At 43.1% G+C, this 27,412-nt stretch overlaps 1 protein-coding gene across 5 annotated transcripts in view; it reads right to left on the reverse strand.

The window, feature by feature from the left end:
* top2b (DNA topoisomerase II beta) overlaps positions 1-27,177 on the reverse strand; it is a 132,114-nt gene extending 104,937 nt beyond the window's left edge. For 4 of the 5 annotated variants that reach the window (XR_009767230.1, XM_061664134.1, XM_061664132.1 and 1 more), the window contains exons 1-5: positions 26,665-27,177; positions 25,600-25,764; positions 13,619-13,709; positions 4,896-4,959; positions 4,602-4,747 (exon numbers count right to left, since the gene is read on the reverse strand). Coding sequence is in view for 4 of the 5 variants with exons in the window: in XM_061664134.1 (XP_061520118.1) it covers positions 4,602-4,747; positions 4,896-4,959; positions 13,619-13,709; positions 25,600-25,764; positions 26,665-26,709 (511 nt within the window). In the remaining variant the exon portion in view is untranslated. Of the gene's footprint in view, positions 1-4,601; positions 4,748-4,895; positions 4,960-13,618; positions 13,710-25,599; positions 25,765-26,664 lie in introns of those variants that run through there. The other variant, XM_061664135.1, reaches the window with a different exon arrangement.
* Positions 27,178-27,412: the final 235 nt, after the last annotated feature.

Genomic DNA, 27,412 nt, shown 5'->3' on the forward strand with positions numbered 1-27,412 from the left:
CATAGCGACGACATCGGCTGCGGCTGCCAGTGGGGAAACTGCAAAAATATACAAATTTGAGAAGGGTCCAATACTTTTGACGGCACTGAATTTTGTGTTTTGCGGCGTCATGCGATTAGCTTAGCGATTTGCATAGTTTCCCGTCTGTCTCGTCTTATCCTCTGTCCTTCGTTGTACAATACTTATCTAAAAATGTAGTTTATTCGCTGACATGGAGAGGATGATTAGTGACATGCTGCGTTGACAACGGACGAGAGGCGCAGGTTAACCTTTGCGGCTCGGCATCGTGCCGTGTGAGCTGCAGCCCGTAGGTAGCTTGGGGGGCACAAAATACCATGCAACAAGTATTCCACCTCCAAGCAGTTGAAAGCAGCGAGGTTGGGCGACGATTAGGATGCTCCGTTTGGGCTAGTACTCACTAGCATCATGATGGACAAGCCATTCAGTTTCCATAATTCATCACGACTTGCAAATTTAACTTTTTGCAGTCATACATTCATTTTTGCTCTCAATGTGTGTTTATGTTACATGTTGAATGTATGTGTTTTTAAACATTTCTGCTTATTTCAAATTTCTGGTTGGTTGATGGCAGGCGCATCATTATCAAACCGTGAGTGTCGGGTGTGTGTGAGTCAATTCAACTGGAAGGCCAAAGTAATGTTACATAATGTAGTAACCAAGGACTATCGAACACGTTTTTGTTTTCTCCACAGAGACGCCAAAAGAAACAAAAAGCCTGATCAGATTTAGGATAGAGCCCAAACAAGACTTCTTTAAATCTAAGTACCGCGCAAAAAATTAAATAAAAATCTGGGAATGAGTGTAACATGCTAATCCTTACAATTCTTGCATGTGTGCTTGTGAGTTGTATTATTTGAAGTCAGGGGTGTCAAACTCATTTTTGTCGCGGGCCATATTGTAGTTATGGTTTCCCTCAGGGGGCCGTTATGACTGAAACCAAAAATGCTTGCAGTATCTCAACATTATCATTTATTATATATGACTGAAATTTCGGTGCGGATATTAACAAGAATCATGGAAGTTAACACATGTGATTTGCCTTCGCGGGCCACATAAAATCAAGTGCCGGGCCGGATCTGTCCTTGAGTTTGACACCTGGGTTTTAAGTAATGTGGGAAATTTGTGGTATTTCTTTTTTTCTTTTTACAGGATATTGGTAGGAAATTATGGGGCTTGAAGGGAAAGTGACAGGCCGAAAAAAACAAAAAAGCGAAAAAATATTTTCCAGCTGTACCCATAAAATGCAATGGCAAATGTATTTTAAAAAGTTATTATGAATTCAACTAATTCGCAATTGCAAAAAAAAAAAAAAATACATAAAAAAATCACAATGAAAAAATACAGCCATAATATTGCGGAAAGACGCGTTGTTTCATGTTGATGCATGAGAGAGAAGTTTTCCCTATGAGCTGACTCAGAGGCTTTGTACATGCCTCTACTGTACTGTACATGCCGCGGACACTCATACAAGGCGCGTGATTGGTTCCCGGCGTGACATCGACCAATGAGAGCACGAGTGGATTTATCCCGTGAGCTGATTGGCCGCGCATCGTCGCGGCCTCACCCAGCATCTTCCCTCGTTGTGTCTCGCCAGTCTCGTCCACGCTGTTGACTGTCTCACATACTGTATCTTAGTGTTGTGTTTGTGATTACTTTTTTGTTTAAGCGATAACCTTTTCTGATTAGTTAAGCCCTTACACTGCCGCTTAAGCGCTGTGCCCCTGCGATAGCTTCCTCCGGGGCGCCCAAGAGGAAGAAGAAGATGACGACCATCAGCGAAAAAGTGAAACTTTTAGATATGATCAAAGAGGGCAGAAGTTATGGATCTGTGTCACGCCATTATGGCGTGAATGAATCTACAGCGCGGTACATCAAGAAAGAGCAAGCAATCGTCCGCAGAACTGCTTCAATAAGGAAGCGAAACGTGTGGTAACTCCGCGTAATAAGAGCCGGAGTTATGTCCTTGTACAGGGGAATTTTGAAGCAAAAGAAAAAACAAAGACAACAACTAACCATCACCATGTTTACCTCCGAGGTAAAACCCCAGCTACACCATCGGCGCCTCTCAGACGGCAATGTTGATGAATGTTAATTACTGTGGAAGGTTTCATAATTCAAGATTTAAGTAAATACGTGCACTGTTGTAATCTTTGTCTCAAATATGTAGAAATACTGTTTACATATTTTAAACATTTTGGTACCCACATACGCATGCACGAAAATTCCTAGGGACGGGGAGGTTGTGGTTGTGTGTCCCAATGATCCTAGGAACTAAGTTGTCTGGGGCTTTATGCCCCTGGCAGGGTCACCCATGGCAAACAGGTCCTAGGTGAGGGACCAGACAAAGCACGGCTCAAAGACCCCTTATGATGACGACAAAAAATGGACTGAGGTTTCCCTGGCACGGACGCGGGTCACCGGGACGCCCCTCTTGAGCCAGGCCTGGAGGTGGGCACGCCTGGTGGCCGGGCCTGCACCCATGGGGCACAGCCCGAAAGGGTAAGGTGGGTCCCCCTTCCCATAGGCTCGCTACCTGTGGGAGGGGCCATAGGGGTTGGGTACAGTGCGAGCTGGGCGGTGGCCGAAGGTGGGGACCTTGGCGATCCGATACCCGGCTACAGAAGCTCTAGGGACGTGGAATGTCACCTCTCTGGCAGGGAAGGAGCCCGAGCTGGTGTGTGACGTCGAGAAGTTCCGACTAGATATAGTCGGACTCGCCTCCACGCACAGCTTGAGCTCTGGTACCAGTCCTCTCGAGAGGGGTTGGACTCTCTTGGTTGGACTCGCCCACGGTGAGAGGCGGCGAGCAGGTGTGGGTATACTAATTGCCCCCCGGCTCGGCGCCTGTACGTTGGGGTTCACCCCGGTGGACGAGAGTGTAGCCTCCCTCCGCCTTCGGGTGGGTGACGGGTCCTGACTGTTGTTTGTGGCTATGCATCAAACAGCAGTTCAGAGTATCCACCCTTTGTGGAGTCCTTGGAGGGGGTGCTGGAGAACACTCCCAATGAGGGACTCCATCGTTCTGCTGGGGGACTTCAATACTCACGTGGGCAATGACAGTGAGACCTGGAAGGGCGTGATTGGGAGGAACTCCCCCCCCCCCCCCCCTCCTCCCTCCCCGATCAGAACCCGAGCAGTGTTCTGTCATTGGACTTCTGTGCTCATCACGGCTTGTCCATAACGAATACCATGTTCTAGCATAAGGGTGTCCACACGTACACTACCCAGATATAAGAGAGAGTCCTCGGTCCTAGGTCGCAGTTCGATGATCGACTTTGTCGTCGTGTCATCGGACTTGCGGCCGCATATCTTGGACACTCTGGCGAAGAGAGGGGCGGAGCTGTCAACTGATCACCACGTGGTGGTGAGTTGGCTCCGATGGTGGGGAAGATGCCGGTCCGACGTGGCAGGCCCAAACGTATTGTGAGGGTCTGCTGGGAACGTCTGGCGGAATCCCCTGTCAGAAGGAGTTTCAACTCCCACCTCCGACAGAACTTTGCTCATGTTCCGGGGGAGGCGGGGAACATCGAGTCCGAGTGGACCATGACCCTGCTGACCTCGACTCGGGATGTTGTGAGCCGGTGGTGAGAATACGTCGAAGACCTCTTCAATTCCACCAACACGCCTTCCCATGAGGGAGCAGAGTCCGATTCTGTTCATAACTTTTATGAACAGAATATCTAGGCGCAGCCAAGGCGTAGAAGGGGTCCGGTTTGGTAGTTTCAGTATCGCATCTCTGCTTTTTGTAGATGATGTGGTTCTGTTGGCTTCATCAAGCCGTGACCTCCAACTCTCACTGGAGCAGTTCGCAGCTGAGTGTGAAGCGGCTGGGATGAGAATCAGCACCTCCAAATCTGAGACCATGGTCCTCAGTCGGAAAAGGGTGGCGTGCCCTCTCCAGGTCGGGGATGAGACCCTGCCGCAAGTGGAGGAGTTCAAGTATTTTTGGGTCTTGTTCACGAGCGAGGGTAGAATGGAACGGGAGATCGACAGGCAGATCGGTGCAGCGTCTGCAGTGATGCGGACTTTGTATCAATCCGTTGTGGTAAAGAAGGAGCTAAACCGAAAGGCGAAGCTCCCGATTTACCGGTCGATCTACGTTCCTACCCTCACCTCGTGACCGAAAGAACGAGAACCCGGATACAAGCGGCCGAAATGAGTTTCCTCCGCAGGGTATCTGGCCTCTCCTTTAGAGATAGGGTGAGAAGCTCAGTCATCTGGGACGATCTCAGAGTAGAGCCGCTGCTCCTCCACATCGAGAGGAGCCAGATGAGGTGGCTGGGGCATCTGATTCGGATGCCTCCCGGACGCCTCCCCGGTGAGGTGTTCCGGGCACGTCCCATCGGGAGGAGACCCCGGGGACGACCCAGGACACGCTTGAGAGACTACGTCCTTCGGCTGGCCTGGGAACACCTCGGGATTCCCCCCGGAAGAGCTGGATGAAGGGGCTGGCGAGAGGGAAGTCTTGGGCGTCTCTGCTAAAGCTACTGCCCCCGCGAGCCGACCTCGGATAAGCGGTAGAAAACGGATGGATGGAATTGAGTACCCTTGGCCAAGTGTAACCTATGGCCTCTACTCACCCGTGACCTTTTTTTCATCATCATCATAGTTGCTGGAGGTGAGCAAGTGACCAAAAATGAGAGCTGGGACATACATTTTCTCATCTTTGTGCTCCACCACTGGTATTCCTTTACCATTGTTCCACACAGAGATGGTGTTGGATTCCCTGGTGGAAGTGGATTCGAAGAAAACTGATGAGTAAAACATTTTAAAATATAATGAAATATGCAAATGCTTTTCAGACAATCTTCTCCATAACAAGCATCTCAATTAGTTTAAAGAAATCTATATTCAGTATGCAACACTGTACTTACGGATCAACGCTGATCTTAATGGCACTCATGTTTTTGTCCCTCTGTTTGTTATCTGCTGCATTGACTGTATTGGAAGAATTTAAAAGGTATGCAATTTTATTGGACTGTATTCAGGTTCTGCTCAGATTGACATATGATGAAAACATGTCTACCCTCTTGATCTGAGTTATCATAATACAGTAGCAAATTCAAAAGAAATACTGGATCTGCTACCTAGACTGACAACATCTGCAAAATGAATCTGCATTATAAGTCACATTAATGGAGCATCATTTTGAGTAGCATCATTTGAAATAAAAAACATACAGAGCATCACAAATGCGGACTTGTTAACCGCACTTTGCTATGAGCAAATATCTATGGACAGTAGCTTTGCCAGAGACACCAAATTGGAAATTAATTTTCAACAATCAGCTTGATGAAATTCAGGTTACAAGAATCTGTGATGATGATTATTTTGATCGTCGATTAGTCACCGATTATTTTTGCGATTAGTCCACAAATCGGATCATATCACTGGCATCAGGCCGAAACCTCCTATGTCCAAATTTGGTCAATTCCATATTTTTTCAAGTTTGGAAAATGGCTTGTCTCTTTCACGATGCAATGTTATTGGCTGAACATATGATGCCATTTTTTGGTTTCCTTTAAAGTGATAGTTTGGGAGGTACAAGGATTCTGCCCGACCCTAGCGATATGTAAATTGCATCTTATCACATCAGCAAGCAGCTGCTCTTGTACAACCATCACTAGCTACCAGCTTGAAGTGTGTAAGGTATGTGCAAAAGACAATTAAGATCATTTGTAACATTTATTTATCCAGAAAAAAACATAAGGAACAGTTTCTTATTTCCAATGTTGATCTGGTATTAGTACATTCAACTTTAAATAGACTGTGCAGCTTGCACCAGCAAGCTGAAATAAGTATTTAATACTTCATTTTTCTCACCACATATACAACCTCAATTCCAATGAAGTTGGGACGTTGTGTTAAACATAAATAAAAACAGAATACAATGATTTGCAAATCATGTTCAACCTATATTTAATTGAATACACTACAAAGACAAGATATTTAATGTTCAAACTGATCAACTTTATTGTTTTTAGCAAATAACATTAACAAACAGCATTAACTTGGAATTTTATGGCTGCAACACGTTCCAAAAAAGCTGGGACAGGGTCATGTTTACTACTGTGTTACATCACCTTTTCTTTTAACAACATTCAATAAACGTTTGGGAACTGAGGACAATAATTGTTGAAGCTTTGTAGGTGGAATTCTTTCCCATTCTTGCTCGATGTACACCTTCAGCTGTTCAACGGTCCGGGGTCTCCGTTGTCGTATTTTACGCTTGATAATGCACCACACATTTTCAATGGGAGACAGGTCCGGACTGCAGGCAGGCCAGTCTAGTACCCGCACTCTTTTACTTTGAAGCCACGCTGTTGTAACACGTGCAGAATGCGGTTTGGCATTGTCTTGCTGAAATAGGCAGGGGCGTCCATGAAAAAGACGTTGCTTGGGTGGCAGCATATGTTTCTCCAAAACCTGAATGTACCTTTCAGCATTAATGCCATTGGCACTAACACAGCCCCATATCATCACAGATGCTGGCTTTTGAACTTTGTGTCCATAAGAGGACACGATGTCCACAATTTCCAAAAACAATTTGAAATGTGGACTCGTGGGACCACAGAACACTTTTCCACTTTGCATCAGTCCATTTTAGATGAGCTCAGGTCCAGAGAAGCCGGCGGCGTTTCTGGGTGTTGTTGATTACTGGCTTTTGGTTTGCATAGTTGAGTTTCAAGTTGCACTTACGGATGTAGCGCCGAACTGTGCTTGTGAATGACTGAGCAATTCAGGGAAGCTCCTTTTCTACCCAATCATGGCACCCACCTGTTCCCAATGAGCCTGTTCACCTGTGGGATGTTCCTAACAGGTGTTGGATGAGCATTCCTCAACTTTCTCAGTCTTTTTTTTTGCCTGTCCCAGCTTTTTTGGAATGTGTTGCACCCATAAAATTCTAAGTTAATAAAGTTGATTAGTTTGAACAATAAATATATTGTCTTTGTAGTGTATTCAATTAACTATAGGTTGAACATGATTTGCAAATCATTGTATTCTGTTTTTATTTATGTTTAACACAACGTCCCAACATCATTGGAATTGGGGTTGTATTTCCAAAGGTGCTATTGACATTTTATTTTATCAGATGTTGGGAACAACCCAAGTAACTCATTAATACAAAGAAAGTAGAACAAATAAGATCAGAAATTAAGTTGGGTGCAATAATGTGAAATGACACAGGGAAAAAGTATTGAACGCATCAATTGGTATTTATTTAATACTTAATACCTTGTACAAAAGCCTTTGTTTGCAATGACATGTTCCTTTATGGAGAAACTAGTCGCATGCATTGATCTGGTGTGATTTTGGCCCATTCCTCCACACAAGCAATCTTCAAATCTTGCAGGTTCCGTGGGGTTCTTTTATGGAACTTGAGTTTCAGTTCTTTCCATAGATTTTCAATTGGATTCAAGTCAAGTGATTGGCTGGGCCATTCTCGCAGCTGTATTTTTTTTCCTTTGAAACCAATTGAGAGTTTCCTTGCCAGTTTTAATATCCTGCTGAATGTCCACCCTCGTTTCATTTTCATCATTCTCGTAGATTGCAGCAGATTTTTGTCAAGAATGTCTCTGTACATTTGCCCATTCATCCTTCCTTCAATAATGTGAAGTTTACCAGTACCATTTTCTGAAAAGCAGCCCCACACCATCATGTTCCCACTTCCGAACATCAGTGTTGGTATGGTGTTTTTAGGGTGATGTGCAGTGCCATTTCTCCTCCAAAAGTGGTGTGCATTATGGCATCCAAAGAGATCAATTTTGCTCTTATCAGACCAGACTATATTGTCGCAGTATTTAATTGGCTTGTCCAAATATTGTTCAGCAAACTTTAAAAGAGCTTTGACATGCTTTTTTTCCAGCAACAAGGTCTTGCGTGCATAAGGGCCATGGCGGCGGAGTGCATTACTCACTTTTTTCTATCTGACAACGGTACCTGCAAATTCCAGGTTTTTTTAAAGCACTCCAGAGGCGGTCCTTGGCTCTGAGACAACTCTTCTGATTGTTCTTTGCACTCCTCTGTCGAGGAGCACCTGATCGAGGATACTTTATGGTGGTATGATTGGCTTTCCACTTACGTATTATGGCCCCAACCGGGCTCACCGGAACGTTCAGAACCTTAGCTATGCGCCTGCAACCAATGCCATCGTTATGTTTTGTAACAATTAGTTTGCGATGGTCTTGAGACAGCTCTTTGCTCTTACCCATCATGAGATGTGTCTTGACTCAAACCTTGGCAATGAGAACTTTTTGTAGGCCATCAATTAGGACTGAAACAGCGGATATTCATTTGCACTGACAAGGGTCTGGATTGTTGTTTGATTATTAATAGATTTTAGGTGTCGTCTTGGCTTTCCATGCCTTTTTGCACCTTCCTTTTTTCATCTGTTCAATACTTTTTCCCTGTGTCATTTCACATTACACACAACGTAATTTCTGATCTTATTTGTTCTACGTTCTTTGTATGTATGTGTTACTTGGTTTGTTCCCAACATCTGGTGAAAATAGGTCAATAGCACCTTTGGAAATATATTTAGTGAGAAAAATGGTTAAATAAAAGGCGAAATAAAGGCGATACGCTGGCCTTTAGTATATTTAGCTGTGAATGTTTAGTGCACTTTAAAATGGAACAATGCACAGTCATAAAATCAAAACAAGGGAACTGGGAATAACCTTCCACGGGCAAGATTTTTGGGGGGCTTATTTTTAAATGTTCTGTATTGATAGCACATGCTTTGACTTCGACAAAAAAGTGAACCTCATGAAAGTCAGTTGATAAATGAGCAAGTTCTGATTAATTTTCATTATACATACACTGCCAGAGATGAGAACGTTGCCTCCGCCAACATGGCCACCCCTTTAGGGACGTCACTAACTGCCTCCTGCAGCATATCGACCTTCTATTCATATATGGGGTTACAATGTGATATCAAACACAGTCTCCTACAAAGGTATTGGAACGGCAAGGTCAAGTCTTATGTTTTTGTTGTATACTGAAGACATTTGGGTTTCAGATCAAAAGATGAATGCAAGACAAAAGTTCAGAATTCCAGCTTTAATTTCATGGTATTTACATCTAGTTGTAAATAACTCATAAAATGCAAGCTCTGTTGGGTTAAGGTCCGGTGACTGCCTTGGCCAGTCTAAGACCTTCCACTTTTTCCCCCTGATGAAGTCCTTTGTTGTGTTGGCAGTGTGTTTTGGGTCATTGTCTTGTTGCATGATGACGTTTCTCCCGATTAGTTCGGATGCATTTTTCTGTAAATTGCCAGACAAAATCGTTTTGTAGACTTCAGAATTCATTCTTCTGCTGCCATCACGAGTTACATGATCAGTAAAGACTAGACCAGAAGCATCCATCCAAGCCCAAGCCATGACATTACCTCCACCATGCTTCACAGATGAGCTTGTGTGTTTTGGATGATAAGCAGATCCTTTCTTTTGCCATACTTTGGCCTTTCCATCACATTGGTAGCAGTTAATCTTGGTCTCATCGGTCCATAAAACTTTATGACTGGTATGCATCTTGTGGTATGGCCTTTATATTTCTTCTCTCAGTCTTCTTCAAACAGTGTATTGTGATACCTTCACCCCTAGCCTGTGGAGGTTGGGAGTGATGTCACTGACTGTTGTCTTTGGGGTTTCTTTACAGCTCTCACAATGTTTCTGTCATCAACTGCTGTTGATACCCTTGGCCGACCTGTTCGGTGTGTGTTGCTCAGTACGCCATTAGTTTCTTGTTCAGGACATTCCAAATTGTTGTATTGGCTATACCTTAATGTTTGTGAAACAGCTCTGATCTATTTGATCCGGGATCTTGTTCTTTCGGTCACGACCCACAGCTCATGACCATAGGTGAGGGTAGGAACGAAGATCGACCGGTAAATCGAGAGCTTCGCCTTTCGGCTTAGCTCCTTCTTTACCACAACGGACCGATACAAAGTCCGCATCACTGCAGACGCTGCACCGATCCGCCTGTCGATCTCCCGTTCCATTCTTCCCTCACTCGTGAACAAGACCCCAAGATACTTGAACTCCTCCACTTGGGGCAGGATCTCATCCCCGACCTGGAGAGGGCATGCCACCCTTTTCCGACTGAGGACCATGGTCTCAGATTTGGAGGTGCTGATTCTCATCCCAGCCGCTTCACACTCAGCTGCGAACTGCTCCAGTGAGAGTTGGAGGTCACGGTTTGATGAAGCCAACAGAACCACATCATCAGCAAAAAGCAGAGATGCAATACTGAGGCCACCAAACCGGACCCCCTATACGCCTTGGCTGCGCCTAGAAATTCTGTCCATAAAAGTTATGAACAGAATCGGCGACAAAGGGCAGCCTTGGCGGAGTCCAACCCTGCCGGATATGCGGACCAAACTCTGACTCCGGTCGTACAGGGACCGAACAGCCCGTATCAGGGGGTTCGGTACCCCATACTCCTGAAGCACCCTCCACAGGACTTCCCGAGGGACACGGTCGAACGCCTTCTCCAAGTCCACAAAACACATGTAGACTGGTTGAGCGAACTCCCACTGCACCCTCGAGGACCCTGCCGAGGGTGTAGAGCTGGTCCACTGTTCCACGGCCAGGACGAAAACCACACTGCTCCTCCTGAATCTGAGATTCGACTTCCCGACGGACCGTCCTCTCCAGCACCCCTGAATAGACCTTACCAGGGAGGCTGAGCAGTGTGATCCCCCTGTAGTTGGAACACACCCTCCGGTCCCCCTTCTTAAAAAGGGGGACCACCACCCCAGTCTGCCAAAGTTTAATGTATTATTATTATTATTATTATTATTCAATTAAAAGCTTCAATAATCGCATTAGAGACAAAGGGAATGATATGTATGTGTACGTCTATACTAGGCTTTACACGACCAGGATTTCTGGGGCCGATCAGCGAGTTGGAAAAAAGAAATAACCGATAACCGATCCGATCACAAGCTGGAGGAATGTGTCTATTTAAATGACCTGTTCATTTACTATATATACACTTGTGTACTTAATTGCTCAAGAAAATACATTTACAATAAATACTGTATCTTTGTTCCTCTATTTATGCCAGTGAGGCATAGTCACAGACAGAACAAATGATAAATGGTCTTCTATTAGATGGCAGGAAAGTACATACAGTAATTAATGTATCCACTTTCTGTGACATTTTTGTTTGTTGGTGTGCCGTGAGATTTTTCAATTGTAAAATATGTTCCTTGGCTCCGTAAAGGTTGGAAATCACTGCTTTAGTCAGATCGTGTATTCTAATCAGTCAGGTCAAACCAACATTACATGACAGAAATAATGGGTGCTAACTTAACTGTAATTACATTACTTTATTTTTTATTAAATTACTTCACCCACACCTAAACTTTAGAGCATGATTCAACAGAACGGCGGCATGTTTACGTCCAACCGTTCGTGGTACCACGAGGTTGCTAGGCTACATAACATTTTATTGCCTGCTTGCGAGCCGCATCGTATTAAAAGTATGTGAACATACCTCTAGCAAGCCTTAAACGAACCAACACACATTTTCCCCCCTTTTGTCCTTATAATACAAACTCGGCGGGCTCCACTCTTGTTGTCGTCGCCACGGTAACGAGTGTATCCGTTCGCATTTGAGTTGACAAGATAAAGCCCATTGATCGTAAAAAAACGGGATGCGGTGGTATCGGAATACAAGATTTTATTGCAGTAGTCTGACAGTGCAATCGTGAAAGAGCAAATTTGTCTTGTAGTCTGACCGGGCATTACGTGTTGTCTGTTCCTCACTGCCGCCGTTTTTTTTTTTTTAATAACTTTATTTGCCATCAGATATTTCCAATACTATGTCAAAAGACGCATGACAAGGCTAAAATAAACTACCTTTTGGATTCAAATATACTGTGCACGATGGCGACGCGGAGTAAATGTCTTTTGGAGAGCCGATCAATGATGTCATTGATCAGATAGGCGAATTATGACATTAATGCTGATCAGCCGATCAGCATAAAATGCTAAATATGGGCCGACACCAATCAGCCTGATAAAATCGGTGTAAAGTCTCGTATATACTGTACATTTATTATTAATTTGAATTTATTTTGAATGGGTGCTTGTTTTCATGTGCTTGACTGAATCAACATTACCCGAAGAAGAAACGGCTGCTGGTGAAAGCTATCCCGCGAGGACGTGAGGACTAAAATCACTCATTAGTACGTTCACTGCGTTGTACGGCGTTCCTTGTGCAAACGAATCACTCATTGTACTAGTGCATCGCAGTACACCAGTTCACGCAAGTTCCTCCCCTGAACGAATCACTCTTCAGTTCTTCAGTACACCAGTTCACTGACCGAATCACTCTTCAGTTCTTCAGTACACCAGTTCACTGAACGAATCACTTCTGTTTTTCAGTACACCAGTTCACTGACCGAATCACTCTTCAGTTCTTCAATACACCAGTTCACTGAACGAATCACTCTTCAGTTCTTCAGTACACCATTTCACTGAACGAATCACTCTTTAGTTCTTCAGTACATTCAATTCAATTAAGTCCCTCCCCTGCCTGCACGGCGCTGCCTAACGCTGGCTGCTCATTGGTGATTCGCAGGATTGAGTGACAATGCAGGCGAATCGTAAATCACATGGCAGTACGTTTAATGAAGTCCCGCCCCCGCCTGCACGCTGGCTGCTCATTGGTCATTCGCCGAATATTCAGAAGTGAGTGAAAGAACGCTTCAGCAGTTCCATTTCCGCTCCCAACCGACTCGCTCGCCTCACTGCGGCAGGCGGCAGCCAAGCTAAAAGAACGAATCATTTCATAAACTGATTCAGTTCAGTTCGTTCGCCGGAGAGCGGGATTCTTGAAAATTATGGCTCAGGATTGATTTTTTTTTTCAAAAACCCGGGGTTTTTTTGAACACTCGAGATTGGAAGGGAGAGGAAGCCATCTCTGTGGGAGTGAGTGGGATTTTTTAATTTTTTTTTTTAAACCCACACTTGGAATTGGGAGAGAGTGGGATCAAACTCTGTGGGTGTGGGAGGGAGCGGGAGTGAACATCCACTCCCGTGTCAGCCTCTACTGTGCATGTGCGTCAAGGCCATAAGAAAGACAAAAGGACGCTGAGCAGCAGGACGGTTCAACCACTTGAGAGAAAACTGAAGCTTCATAAAAATAAACATCGACTCGCGAATTAATTGTTGACGATTTTGATCGTCGATGTAGTCGCGACTCGTCGACTAATCTTGGCAACCCTATTATACAGTGACAGAAAACCCTTTAGTTATGTAATCATTTTTTTTTGCCATAATGTTAATAGTACTGTACAGTGACAGTAGCTCAGTCTGTAAAACATGACTTGGCATAAAAATACAGATGTGGGATTTGGTTGTTGAAGAGATACTAGTCTACTTCCTGAACTTTGTGGATGCCTGTTTGTGAGCTGCTCATTTTTGGTGAAATGCATGTTAAAAAAAAATGTTTTAAAAAACATTTTTTTTTTAAATAAAACATCACAGTGCAAAGTAAAAAGAGAAAGTCCCCTCTGGTGAGCAATAAATGCAATATTTTTAAACCAAATAATGTCAATAATAATAATAAAAATAAATTGTTGACTCACCAAGAATCTCATCAAAAATTTTATACAGTCCGGGTACATAGGTAATTTCCCTCTGGTTCATTCCAACCTCTTCATCAAAAACCCACATTAGCTGAGAGGGAAAGAAAGGGTATACAAAAGAATAAAATGCATTGTAAAGAGTTGTAGGTCATTGTTGAAATCTGCAACAATAAACTGAAATGGTCAAGTGTGCAAAAGATTGTCAGTCATTGGAAGACACCATTGGTGCTGATAGGGGCCTTACTGATATTATTGGTGGATATTAGTACTAAACCCACACATGCAAGCCACCAAAGGTATGAAAAAGCTGACCAAAAAAACAACAACATTGTAGGAGGGGCTGGGGGTCTCTCCCAGGCCCACGCAGAGAATTTTTTTTTTATTTTTTATTTTAACATGAATTAAGCAATCTGGAAGACTGAAGAGTACAATCAGGCAAAATACACAATTTCCTTCAAGCAGAAAAACATTGATTTATGCCGCTCAAGTACATGTTGATGTACAAATTTAAGATTCAAATTAAATTTGCCTCATTTCTTTGGTTTTTTGTTCTTGTCCCATCTCCACCTGCACCTGATGCCTCCTTCAAGCTGTGCCACATGAATACCATCCACCTCTTTAAGCACTCTCATTCAGGAAAAGAATTGTCTGTAAAATCATTGTCTGTTTCCCTTCATTTTTCACGATGACCAACTTCAAAGGGTAATCCCAAATGCATCTTCCAGGAAAATTTTAAGCACAGTATTTTTCTGTTTTTATTGGCCATTTCTGAATTTGAAGTTAGTTCATTCTGTGTTCTGACATAATCCCTAACATCGCTCCGTCGCTTAATACATTTAACATTAACATCCTTAAACTAATTGGATAATTGTTGGCGCGTTTCCTAATTAATACAAGATGTACTAGCGGATCAGCTCGTCACCGATGTTACGTGTGCTTCGCGGTTCCGCTGGGACCGCAACCAGGGCCACGACCCGCAGCACCTCAACGCGAAAATACAAACGACCAGTCCAACAAATACAACAGGGTCTGACCTGATGAGCAAAAATGTTGCTTAAACGTAAGAGTAACAATAGAGGATGTCCGCTCCAGACGTGGGTAGAGTAGCCAAACATTGTACTCAAGTAAGAGTACTGTTACTTGACAATAATGTAACTCAAGTCAAAGTAAAAAGTAGTCCTCCAAAAATTTACATGAGTAAAAGTAAAAAGTACTCAGTGAAATAATTACTCAAGTACTGAGTAAATCATGAGTAACTTCAGATTTTTGAACCACAGCATGAACAGAAACAAAATAAAAATAAAATAAAATGTGAATGTGCGAATTCTGATATTGCTGTGTGTGCCCTGCACAGCCAAAACTACAACAAAACATCTAGCAATTTCGTGCAAGGTGTTTTCTCAAGTTATAAGTGGGCTGACCACCTATCCACGTTTGGGCAGACAGTGCCAGACAAATACTACAAGACATGAAAGCTGTTGTTTTTGTTCGCCTGAATTCAAACAAGAGTAGCGCGCCGTTGCCTTCATGGTAATGACGACCTTCCCAACATGGTGGCCACGTATGCATTACAATAAACTGGCTGGCTTATCTAGTGTTAATACCTATGCCCGGGAAGCCCAATAGAAGATGTTGTGGGAGGTCATGTGACATTCTTGTGTTGTTTGATTGGTGAACTAACATGATGCTCCTGAATTAAACATCACTAGCGCTTAGATCGGATTGGAGCAAACAGCGCCCAATGCAGATAATAAGCAATAATTGATAAATAAAAGTAGCGAGCGACCTTTAGGTCACTGTAACGGAGTAAAAATCCTGTTACTTCTTTATAGCAGAAGCGGCGGAAGTGTTTTTTTCTGATCTCGTCAAGTCCTGTGACTTATCCAAAGCGGAACCTCAGGCCGATACGCTCGCATATTAGTCTGCCGCAGAGTAATATTCAGAAATTACATCTGTGCGTGGATGTGTGGAATGGATCATCAACCCCAATTCCAATGAAGTTGGGACGTTGTCAAACATAAATAAAAATGGAATACAATGATTTGCAAATCGTGTTCAACCTACATTTAACTGAACACACTACAAAGACAAGATATTTAATGTTGAAACTGATCAACTTTATTGTTTTAGGCAAATATTCATTAACTTTGAATTTTATGGCTGCAACACGTTCCAGAAAAGCTGGAACAGGTGGCAAAAAAGAAGTTGAGGAATGCTCATCAAACACCTGTTTGGAACATCCCAAACCGACATCAATGTGTAAAGGATATCACCACATGGGCTCAGGAACACTTCAGAAAACCAATGTCAGTAAATACAGTTCGGCGCTACATCCGTAAGTGCAACTTGAAACTCTACTATGCAAAGCAAAAGCCATTTATCAACAACACCGCCGGCTTCTCCAGGCTCGAGCTCATCTAGCTCAAGGACTGATGCAAAGTGGAAAAGTGTTCTGTGGTCCAACGAGTCCACATTTCAAATTGTTTTTCGAAATAGTTTTTCATCGTGACCTGCGGGCCAAAGAGGAAAAGAACCATCCGGACTGTTATGGACCCAAAGTTCAAAAGCCAGCATCTGTGATGGTATGGGGCTGTGTTAGTACCAATGGCATGGGTAACTTACACATCTGTGAAGGCACCATTAATGCTGAAAGGTACATACAGATTTTGGAGAAAAATGCTGCCATCCAAGCAACGTCTTTTTCATCGACGCCCCTGCGTATTTCAGCAAGACAATGCCAAACCACATTCTGCACGTGTTACAACAGCGTGGCTTTGTAGTAAAAGAGTGCGGGTACTAGACTGGCCTCCCTGCAGTCCAGACCTGTCTCCCATTGAAAATGTATGGCACATTATGAAGCGTAAAATACGACAACGGAGATTGAATGTTGTTAAAAGAAACGGTGTTGAAACACAGTGGTAAACATGACCCTGCCCCAGCTTTTTTGGATCGTTTTGCAGCCGTAAAATTCAAAATGAATGATTATGTGCTAAAAACAATAAAGTTTACCAGTTTGAACATGAAATATCTTGTCTTTGTAGTGTATTCAAATAAATATAGGTTGAACATGAATTGCAAATCATTGTATTCTGTTTTTATTTATGTTTAACACAACGTCCCAACTTCATTTGAATTGGGGTTGAAGTTGCCAGCGTTCAAGGAGTATGAAACAGCCTATGACGACAGCGAGCCCCCCGCCCCCACGGAAAATCTCATCGGATCTATACGATTCACATAAATGGCCTATTTTGAGTTCAAAACGGCGTATTTCGCCGAAACATGACTGATTTGCATGTATGTAAACCCAAACGATGACATCTGCACAGGTGTTTGCCTCTCTAGTATTGTTTTTGTCGTTTTTGTTCATCATACGCGACTTACTTACACGAGGGAAGACTTGCCAAGCACTGGGAAGTACCCTCCGGATCCTTTTTCTGCCAACATTCCCAAATCAATGTGTTTTTTCTCAGAGCTACTTAATGGCGGTGCGGCTGCGTTCTATAGTGCATGGAGGAGGCGTAGACGGCATCGGGGGAAGCGAGTTGCCGTCCGGGTCAGGCTGCGACAGCGAGGATTTTGAACGCCGCTTCAGTTGATTCAACTTCCAAATCTACGCTCTCTACCCAACAAAATGGACGAGTTTCATCTACTCACAAAGACCAGTAAAGACTTTGGTCATTCTGCCGTCCTCTGCTTCACAGAAACTTGGCTTTGTGAACGCATCCCCGGCAGCCGCGTACTGATGCCTGGCTACCATATGCACTCAGCGGACCAGACACGGAGCTATCGGGTAAAACAAAAGGTGGCGGAATATGCTTCTCAATCAACAGAAAATGTGTACTGATGTCACGGAGCTCAACACACACTGCACCCCGGACTTGGAGTCGCTGTTTTTGAACTGGGGGTCAATCTACTCACCGCGTGAGTTTGCTAAATTCATACTCGCCGGTGTTTACATCCCCCACACCCCGAGGCTAACACAGAAGCCGCACTGCAAATGCTGGCTGACCAAGTAAACAAACTTGTAAAAAAGCACCCACATTGTTCTTCTTTTCCTTTCGGCTTGTCCCGTTAGGAGTCACTACAGCGTGTCATCCTTTTCCATGTAAGCCCATCTCCTGCATTCTCCTCTCTAACACCAACTGCGCTCATGTCTTCCCGTACTACATCTATTAAACTTCTCTTTGGTCTTCCGCAAAGTCTCTTGCCTGGCAGCTCCATCCTCAAACCATCGAAGTATGCTCTCTTTAACTTTGTCTCCAAAACAGCTAATCTTGGCCGTTCCTCTGATGAGCTTATTTCTTATCCTATTCAACCTGGTCACTCCTAGAGAGGACCTTAACATCTTCATTTCCGCCACCTCCAGCTCTGCTTCCTGTTGTCTCTTCAGTGCCACTGTCTCTAATCCGTCCATCATGGCTGGCCTCACCACTGTTTTATAAACTTTGCCCTTCATCCTAGCAGAGACTCTTCTGTCGTATAACACACCTGACACCTTCCCCCACCCGTTCCAACCTCCTTGGACCCGTTTCTTCACTTCCTTACCACACTCACCATTGCTCTGGACTTGACTCAAAGTATTTAAAGTCCTCCACCCTTGCTATCTCTTCTCCCTGTAGCCTCACTCTTCCCCCACCACCCCTCTCATTCATGCACATATATTCTGTCTTACTTCAGCTACTCTTCATTCCTCTCCTTTCCAGTGCATGCCTCCACCTTTCTAACTGTTCCTCCACCTGTTCCCTGATTTCACTGCAGCTCACAATGTCATCTGTGAACATCATGGTCCATCGGGATTCCAGTCTAACCTCATCTGTCTAACCTCATCTGTCATCTGTCATCCTCAGCCATCTTCTCACCCGCTAGAAATCTGTTGAACAAGCTGGTCAAAAACTCCACAGCCACCTCTCCTAAATGCTTCCATACCTCCACGGGTATGTTATCAGGTCCAACTGCCTTTCCATCCTCTCTAGTGCCTTTCTAACTTCTCCCTTACTAATCATTGCTATTTCCTGGTCCACCACACTTGCCTCTTCTACTCTTCCTTCTCTCTCATTTTCATCATTCAACAACTCAACGTATTCTTTCCATCGATCCAGCACACTACTGGCACCAGTCAACACATTTCCATCTCTATCCTAAATCACCCTAACCTGCTGTACTTCCTTCCTATCTCTATCCCTCTATCTGGCCAACCTATATAGATCTTTTTCTCCTTCTTTAGTGTCCAACCTGGCATACATGTCATCATATGCTTCTTGTTTAGCCTTTGCCACCTCTACCTTCGCCCTACGTCATATCTCTATGTATTCATTTCTTCTCTCCTCAGTCATCTCAGTGTCCCACTTCTTCTGAGCTAACCTCTTTCCTTGCACCCAGATTCACCCCTCATTATTCCTGGGGACTTTAACAAAGCAAAACTCAACCAAGATCTCCCTAAATACAAGCAGCACATTGACTGTCCCACCAGGGAAAACAACATTCCAGACCACTGCTATACCACGCTGAAGGACTCGCACTGCTGTTCCCCATGCAGCTTTGGGCTCGTCTGATTACTGTTTAATTCACTTAATACCAACATGCAGGCGAAAACTTAAATGTGCGAAGCCTGTGGTGCAAACATTGAAGAAGTGGCCCAATGAAGCAAAGATGGAACTAAAGACTCATGACTGTTTAGACTGCACATATTGGAGTGTCTCTGAAACGTCAACTAGTAGCTTGGATCAGCTTATGTGAAGACGTGTGTGTACCAACAAAGACATTTTGCACGTTCAAGAACAATAAGCATAATCCATGGTTCACTGCCAAACTTCACCAATTTAAAGAGGACACACACACACACACTTAAGGAAAGCATTCAGACCCCTTTAAATTTAATTTTTTCACTCTTTGTTATATTGCAGCCATTTACTAAAATCATTCAAGTTTTTTTTTTCCCCTCAATGTACACAAAGCACCCCATATTGACATGAAAAAAACGGAATTGCTGAATTTTTTGCAGATTTATTAAAAAAGAAAAACTGAAATATTACACAGCCATAAGTATTCAGACCCTTTGCTCAGTATTTAGTACAAGCACTCTTTTGAGCTAATACACCCATGAGTCTGTTTGGGAATGATGCAACAAGTTTTTTCCACACCTGGATTTGGCGATCCTCTGCCATTCCTCCTTGCAGATCCTCTCCAGTTCTGTCAGGTTGGATGGTGAACGTTGGTGGACAGCCATTTGCAGGTCCCTCCAGAGATGCTCAATTGGATTTAAGTCAGCGCTGCGGCTGGGCCATTCAAGAACAGTTACGGAGTTTTTCTGAAGCCACTTCTTCGTCATATTAGCTGTGTGCTTAGGGTCAATGTCTTGTTGGAAGGTGAACCTTCAGCCCACCCGGAGGTCCTGAGTACTCTGGAGAAGGTTTTCGTCCAGGATATCCCTGTACTTGGCTGCATTCATCTTTCCTTCGATTGCAACCAGTCGTCCTGTCCCTGCAGCTGAAAAACACCCCCACAGCATGATGCTGCCACCGCCATGCTTCAGGCAGTTCCTTTGACCTCATGATTCTCATTTGCTCTGACATGCACTGTGAGCTGTAAGGTCTTATATAGACAGCCGTGTGGCTTTCCTAATCAAGCCCAATTAGTAAACACAGCTGGACTCCAATGAAGGTGGAGAACCATCTCAAGGATGACCAGAAGAAATGGACAGCACCTGAGTTATATATATGACTGTCACAGCAAAGGGTCAGAATACTTAAGGATGTGTGATATTTCAGTTTTTCTTTTTTAATAAATCTGCAAAAATCTCAACAATTCCGTTTTTTCCTGTCCATATGGGGTGCTGTGTGTACATTAATGAGGAAACAAATTAATTATATGATTTTAGCAAATGGCTGCAATATAACATAATAATATCAAAATTTAAGGGGATCTGAATACTTTCCGTACCCCCCCCCCCCCACACACACAAACACAGTCCCCTCCAAAAGTATTGGAACGTCAAGGTCAATTCCTTTGTTTTTCTTGTTTCCTGAAGACATTTGGGTTTCAGCTCAAAAGATGAATATGAGACAGGACAGCTTTCATTTCATGGTATTTACATCTAGATGTGTTAAACAACTGAGGACAGAGCACCTTTCGTTTGAAGCCACCCACTTTTCAAGTGAGCAAAAGTATTGGAACAGACATGATTGTTTTAACTTAAAGTGAATAACATTTATTATTGGTGGCATAACCCTTACTTGCAATAACTGCATCAAGTCTGCGACCCATTGACTTCACCAGACAGTCGCATTCTTCATTTGAAATGCTTTTCCAGGCCTTGACTGCAGCCTCTTTCAGTTCTTGTTTGATTCTGAGGGGTTCTCACGTCAGTCTCCTCTTCAGGAGGTAAAATGCATGCTCTGTTGGGTTAAGGTCCGGTGATTGACCGGTCCAGTCTAAGAGCTTCCACTTTTTCCCCCTGATGAAGTCGTTTTTCCCCCTGATGAAGTCCTTTGTTAGGTTGGCAGTGTGTTTTGGGTCATTGTCTTGTTGCATGATGAAGCTTCTCCCGATTAGTTCAGATGCATTTTTCTGTAAATTGACAGAGAAAATGGTTTTGTAGACTTCAGAATTCATTCTGCTGCTCCCATCACGAGCAATAAAGACTAGTGAGCCCGTTCCAGAAGCAGCCATGCAAGCCCAAGCCATGACATTACCTCCATCGTGCTTCACAGATGAGCTTGTGTGTTTTGGATCATAAGCAGATCCTTTCTTTGTCCATACTTTCCATCACTTTGGTAGGGTTAATCTTGGTCTTATCAGTCCATAAAACTTTGTTCGAAAACTTTTGTGGCTCATCTCTGTACTTCTTTGCAAAATCCAATCTGGCCTTCCGATTCTTTTTGCTGATGAGTGATTTGCATCTTGTTTTTTTAGTTGTTGCATGATGAAGCCTCTCCTGATTAGTTTGGATGCGTTTTTCTTTAAATTGCCAGACAGAATGGTTTGCCAACCTCCACAGGGCAGGGGTGAAGACATCACAATCCACTGTTTAAAGAAGACTTTGAGAGAAGAAATATACAGGCCATACCACAAGATGCAAACCACTCATCAGCAAAAAGATTCATGTTGCAACGAAGTACAGAGATGAGCCACAAACGTTTTGGAACAAAGTTTTATGGACTGATTAACCTCTACCAAAGTGATGGAAAGGCCAAAGTATGGAGAAAGAAAGGATATGCTTATGATCCAAAACTCACAAGCTAATCAGTGAAGCATGGTGGAAGTAATGTCATGGATTGGATTTGCATGGCTGCCTCTAGAGAGGGCTCACTAGTCTTTATTGATGATGTTAACTCATGATGGTAGCAGCAGAATGAATTCTGAAGTCTACAAAATGATTTTGTCTGGCAATTTACAGAAAAATGCATCCAAACTAATCGGGAGAAGCTTCATTTTAGACTGGCCAAGTCAATCACCGGACCTTAATCCAATAGAGCATGCATTTTACCTCCTGAAGAGGAAACTGAAGGGAGAAACCCCCACAAAAAAAACAAGAACTGAGAGTAGACTTTACACCGATTTGATCGGGCTGATCGGTATCGGACGATATTTAGCATTTTATGCTGATCGGCTGATCAGTTTTAATGTCATAATTTGCCGATCTGTTCAATGACGTCATCGGCTCTACAAAAGACATTAACTCTACGTTGCCGTGTGCACAGTATATTTGAATCCAAAAGCAAGTTTATTTTTAGCCCTGTCATGTGTCTTTTGACGTAGTACTGTAAATATCTGACGGCCAAGGAAGTTATTTTAATTAAAAATAAAATAAAAACGTTTTTAAAAGTCTACAGACAAGAGGTAATGCCCAGATCAGACTACAAGACAAATTTGCTCTTTCACGATTGCACTGTCAGACTACTGCAATAAAATCTTGTGTTCCGATACCACCGCATCCCATTTTTTATGATCATAGGGCTTTATCTTGTCAACTCAAATGCAACCGGATACACTCATTACCGTGGCGACGACGACAAGAGTGGAGCGTGTCGATTTTGTATTATAAGGACAAAAGGGGCAAAAATGTGTGTTGGTGGTCACCGTGCTCAGGACAAGAGAGGACGTTTGTTTAAGGCCTGCATGAGGAATGTTCACGTACTTTTAATACAATGCTGCTCGCAAGCAGGCAATAAAATGTTATGTAGCCTAGCAACCTCGTGGTACCACGAACGGTTGGAAGTAAACACGCCGCCATTCTGTCGAATCATGCTCTAACGTTTCGGTGTGGGTGAAGTAATTTAATAAAAAATAAAGTAATTGAATTACAGTAAGTTAGCACCCATTATTTCTGTCATGTAATGTCGGTTTCACCCGAGTGATTAGAATACTGCCCCGCGATTGGCTGGCGACCAGTTCAGGGTGTACCCCGCCTCTCGCCCGAAGATAGCTGAGATAGGCTCCAGCACGCCCGCAACCCTTGTGAGGATAAAGCGGTACAGAAAATGGATGGATGGATGATTAGAATACACCATCTGACTAAATCAGTCATTTCCAACCTTTACGGAGCCAAGGAACAGATTTTACAATTGAAAAATCTCACGGCACACCAACAAACAAAAATGTCACAAAAAGTGGATACATTAACGACTGTATTTACTTCCTGTCATCTGGTAGAAGAGCATTCATTTGTTCTGTCTGTCACATTTTAGGTTCATTTAACGTCTGTTCCAATACTTTTGATCACTTGAACAGTGGGCGATTTCAAACAAAATGTGCTCTGTCCGGAGTTGTTTAACACATCTAGATGTAAATACCATGAAATAAAAGATGGAATTCTGAACCATTGTCCCATAGTTCTCTTTTGATGTGAAACCCAAATGTCTTCAATACACAACAAAAAGACCTTGCCGTTCCAATACTTTTGGAGAGGACTGTATAAACAACCAGTCCAGTCACGTTTTCACCTCAATTAGAGTCTTCAGTTAACCTACCATGCATGTTTTTGGAATGTGGAGGGAAACCGGAGTGCCCGGAGAAAACCCACGCAGGCACGGGGAGAACATGCAAACTCCACACAACCTGGGTCCTCAGAACTGTGAGGCAGATATGCTAACCAATCGTCACCGGGCCGCCCCAACAAGGCACTGATGTCCAATATTTTGTTCGGTTTTGTATTATAGTGGACAACATTGCCTTGCTAGGCTTTATTTTGAAGTTGTCGCCGCAGCACATTGACTGCGTGTAACCGTAATGTATAGTATGAACTGTTGTGGCCGTTGGCTTGACTTGAACTTCGACTTGTAGGCTGGTCATTGTTCATGCGGTGTATTTCATGCCACTTAGAAAAAATAGTTGCGCAAGGGAATCGTGTGTTTCATGTCCAGTGTTTTTCCTGTTTATTTCAGCTGGCCGAGCAGATGAGTTGTGTGACCTTGCAACTCTGCTGCACTCTTCACATATGGCTTTTTGTTCAACTTCACTTGCCTTGAATCAAAACACATCCAGAGAAGGGATGTCGATCCCTGTCTGAGGCACTCGCTCCAAATCGTGCTATCCTTGCTACTCTCGGCACGTTTCACTTTCGTACTTCCACAGAGATGACGAAAGCTCGGGTGCTCTGGGCGCCGCTCGCTTGTTCTTTACACAAGCTCGACGAAGCCTTAACCATGCATTGGCCCCCTGGTGGCTGGCTGACTTGGTTGAGAAAGTGCTTCATATGAAGCAGTGCCCAGATTTTAAACGTAAAACAAAATCGCAGACGATAAGGCTCATTTAATCGTGGCAGCCAAAATCGGGATCATGATTACAATTATATTACCTGTGGAGCCCTAACATACAGTGGTTACGGAAAGCTTTCAGACCCCCTTACATTTGTCACTCTTTTTTATATTGCAGCCATTTGCTAAAATCATTGAAGTTCATTTTTTTCCCTCATTAATGTACACACAGCACCTCATATTGACAGCAAAAAAATGTAATTGTTGAAATTTTTGCGGATTTATTAAAAAAGAAAAACTGAAATATCAGACATCCATAAGTATTCCGACCCTTCGCTTTGACACTCATATATTGAACTCGGGGGCTCTCCATTTTGTCTGATCATCATTGAGATGGTTCTCCACCTTCATTGGAGTCTAGCTGTGTTTGATTATACTGATTGGACTTGGTTAGGAAAGCCACACACCTGTCTGTAGAAGACCTTACAGCTCACAGGGCATGACAGCGCAAATGAGAATCAGGCGGTCAAAGGAACTGCCTGAAGATGATTTTAGCAAATGGCTGCAACATAATAATAAAAAATAAAAAAAAAAGAGTGAAAAATTTAAGGGGGTCTGAATACTTTCCGTACCCACTGTATATATTTGTTGCCAAAAGTAATCGCTCACGTGCCTTGACTCACATAGGATTATAAGTGGCATCCCATTCTAAATCCGTATGGTTTCATATTATGTTGATCTACCCTTTGCAGCTGGAACAGCTTCAACTCTTGTCGAAAGGCTTTTCAACAAGGTTTGTGCAGGCCATCCATACCAAATTCTCTCACCCATGTCTTTGTGGACCTGGCTTTGTGCACTCGTGCACAGACATGTCAGAAGAGGAAGAGGTCATTCCCAAACTGTTTGACGAGGGGTGGCAATCGAAAACCGGTTCCAACTGACCGATTCCATTGGAATTGTACACCTCCAACAATGCATGGAAATAGGGGACCAAAAACGTTCTTGTATTCACTGTATAATTTTTAAATTACACATGAATTTAAAAAAAGAATGTAATTAAATGATTAATTACAATGAATTGATTGATTCGCCAGCTATAAGAGGCTATATATTATTCTGCAGCATCAAAAAAGTCATATCGGACGGACCCTGGTGCTGATACATGGGTATTTTTATCTTTTAGTTTCCACTAGGGCCCAAATAATTTGGAGGAAATTACGGCGAATGTACAGGTATTTGCAAGGATATTTTATTCACGCATTGATGTACATTCTCAATTTGACTTACCTGAGTGATGGGCTCCACAGATCCAATGTACGTGTCAGGTCGAAGAAGAATGTGTTCGAGCTGAGTTTTTTTTTGGTAGACTCTTTCTACAGACAGCTTGGGTCCCATCTTATCTTTCTTGACCCCTTCCATCTTACCAGTAACACCCCTGCCATTTGCTGCCTCCTGCAAAGATTGACAACTTTATTGACAGCCACGTGACTGCCAAATACTACGAGAGAATGTGATCACTGCCTAAGGCGAGTTCAGTTGTATTCAACTTTTTAGTACATTTGCATTTCATGGTTTTATGTACATAGTATGTACTACTTCATCTCATCTTTCATTTGTTTTATGTCTTCATTTGTTTCATGATTATGTTCAAGCACAGTGTTAATGTTCAAACTTTGGATGATATTATTGTGGTAGTTGGAGGGCCAAGAATTTTTTTCGGTGGCACTTGGCGTCAAAGGTTTGAGAGCCACTGGTCGAAACGGAACAAATTACTTTTCCAAAAACTGTACACGTATAATGCAACAAACGTTTTTATTCCGTAATTACATTCCATTTATTATCTATGTAAAGAACAAATATGGCTGCGTTTACGCTACACTTTTATTTATTTTTATGCAGAAACCTCCAATGGTCCTGCTGATGGGTTCATTCAAAATTAAATAAAGTATTGAAAATGCAATCCAATGTAAATAGCTATATTACTTTGAGAAAGTAATTGCACTAGTTAGTTATTGTCAGCAACTCCATTTCCAAAGTAAATCTCCCCAACACTAAAGACACGGCATGTTGAAGGTTTAAAAAAAGAAATAGAAGAATAATAATAATAATAATAATAATAATCCACTCTCAATTCGACACTGGTGAAATGTGTGCATTTTGGGAACTGCTGGTTAGATGGGCTAAATTGTATTTCACTGCTAAACCGTCTAAATTGCAGCACTGAAACGACTACGATTGTCTCGCACATAAACGAGAACGAAAGCCCTCCATGCTTGGAACGCCGACCGACTGATCTCACGACACGCGTCTTATTGTCATCGGCAAGAAATGATTTTCTGGCGACTTATTTACCATCCAAGCAGCCATCCCGCCGCTTCCCGCTGCGCCGTAGGACATCTTCCTTTGTGAGCCTCGAATTTTTAATGATGCCGCCCCGTGAAGGCGTCTTCAATTACAGCGCTATTACAACAACGCACGTCTCAATAGTTACGAGTCATCGAAACGGACTCAACTACCATGTTACTTTTTTTTTTTTTTTTTTCCACCCAGGTCAAAAAATCACCATGGAAAATATCCAAAACATGCTAAATTGTGTCCCGGCTATTGTGACAAACCAGTAACAAGCCTTGCGAGGCCTAAACTTCCAACAAAGATGCTAACCAGGATACTCTTCTAACAATAAATACTATACAAGACGAAACGCTTTGAATATGATTACCGTTCGGATAATAAAACTAAGCACGCAAACATAAAACGATGATATACTCAGGAACATGCCCAAACAATACAGTTAAAAAGATGTCCAAATCGGAAACATGAAAAGGATTATTTGCTAAATACACCATTGACCGCCCGGTTCCGCCATCTGCGAAACTCCCACCAATCAGCGTGAAGAGACGGCAACCAATCAAGTGTGTTCTCTGTCACCCAACTCGACATTTCGCCCAATAGAAATGGGTTTCTTTCGTTCGTTCCAACGCTAGACGGCAATAAGGGTGAGAATAAGATGCCGAGTGACGCGCAAGGTGAACCTTTCAATTAGGTTATTTTATCAAAAAATACAGAAACGGTAGAGTTAAATGAAACTATAAATGCACGT

Source organism: Phycodurus eques, chromosome 20, assembly GCF_024500275.1.
Source record: "Phycodurus eques isolate BA_2022a chromosome 20, UOR_Pequ_1.1, whole genome shotgun sequence".
Taxonomy (NCBI): Eukaryota; Metazoa; Chordata; class Actinopteri; order Syngnathiformes; family Syngnathidae; genus Phycodurus; species Phycodurus eques.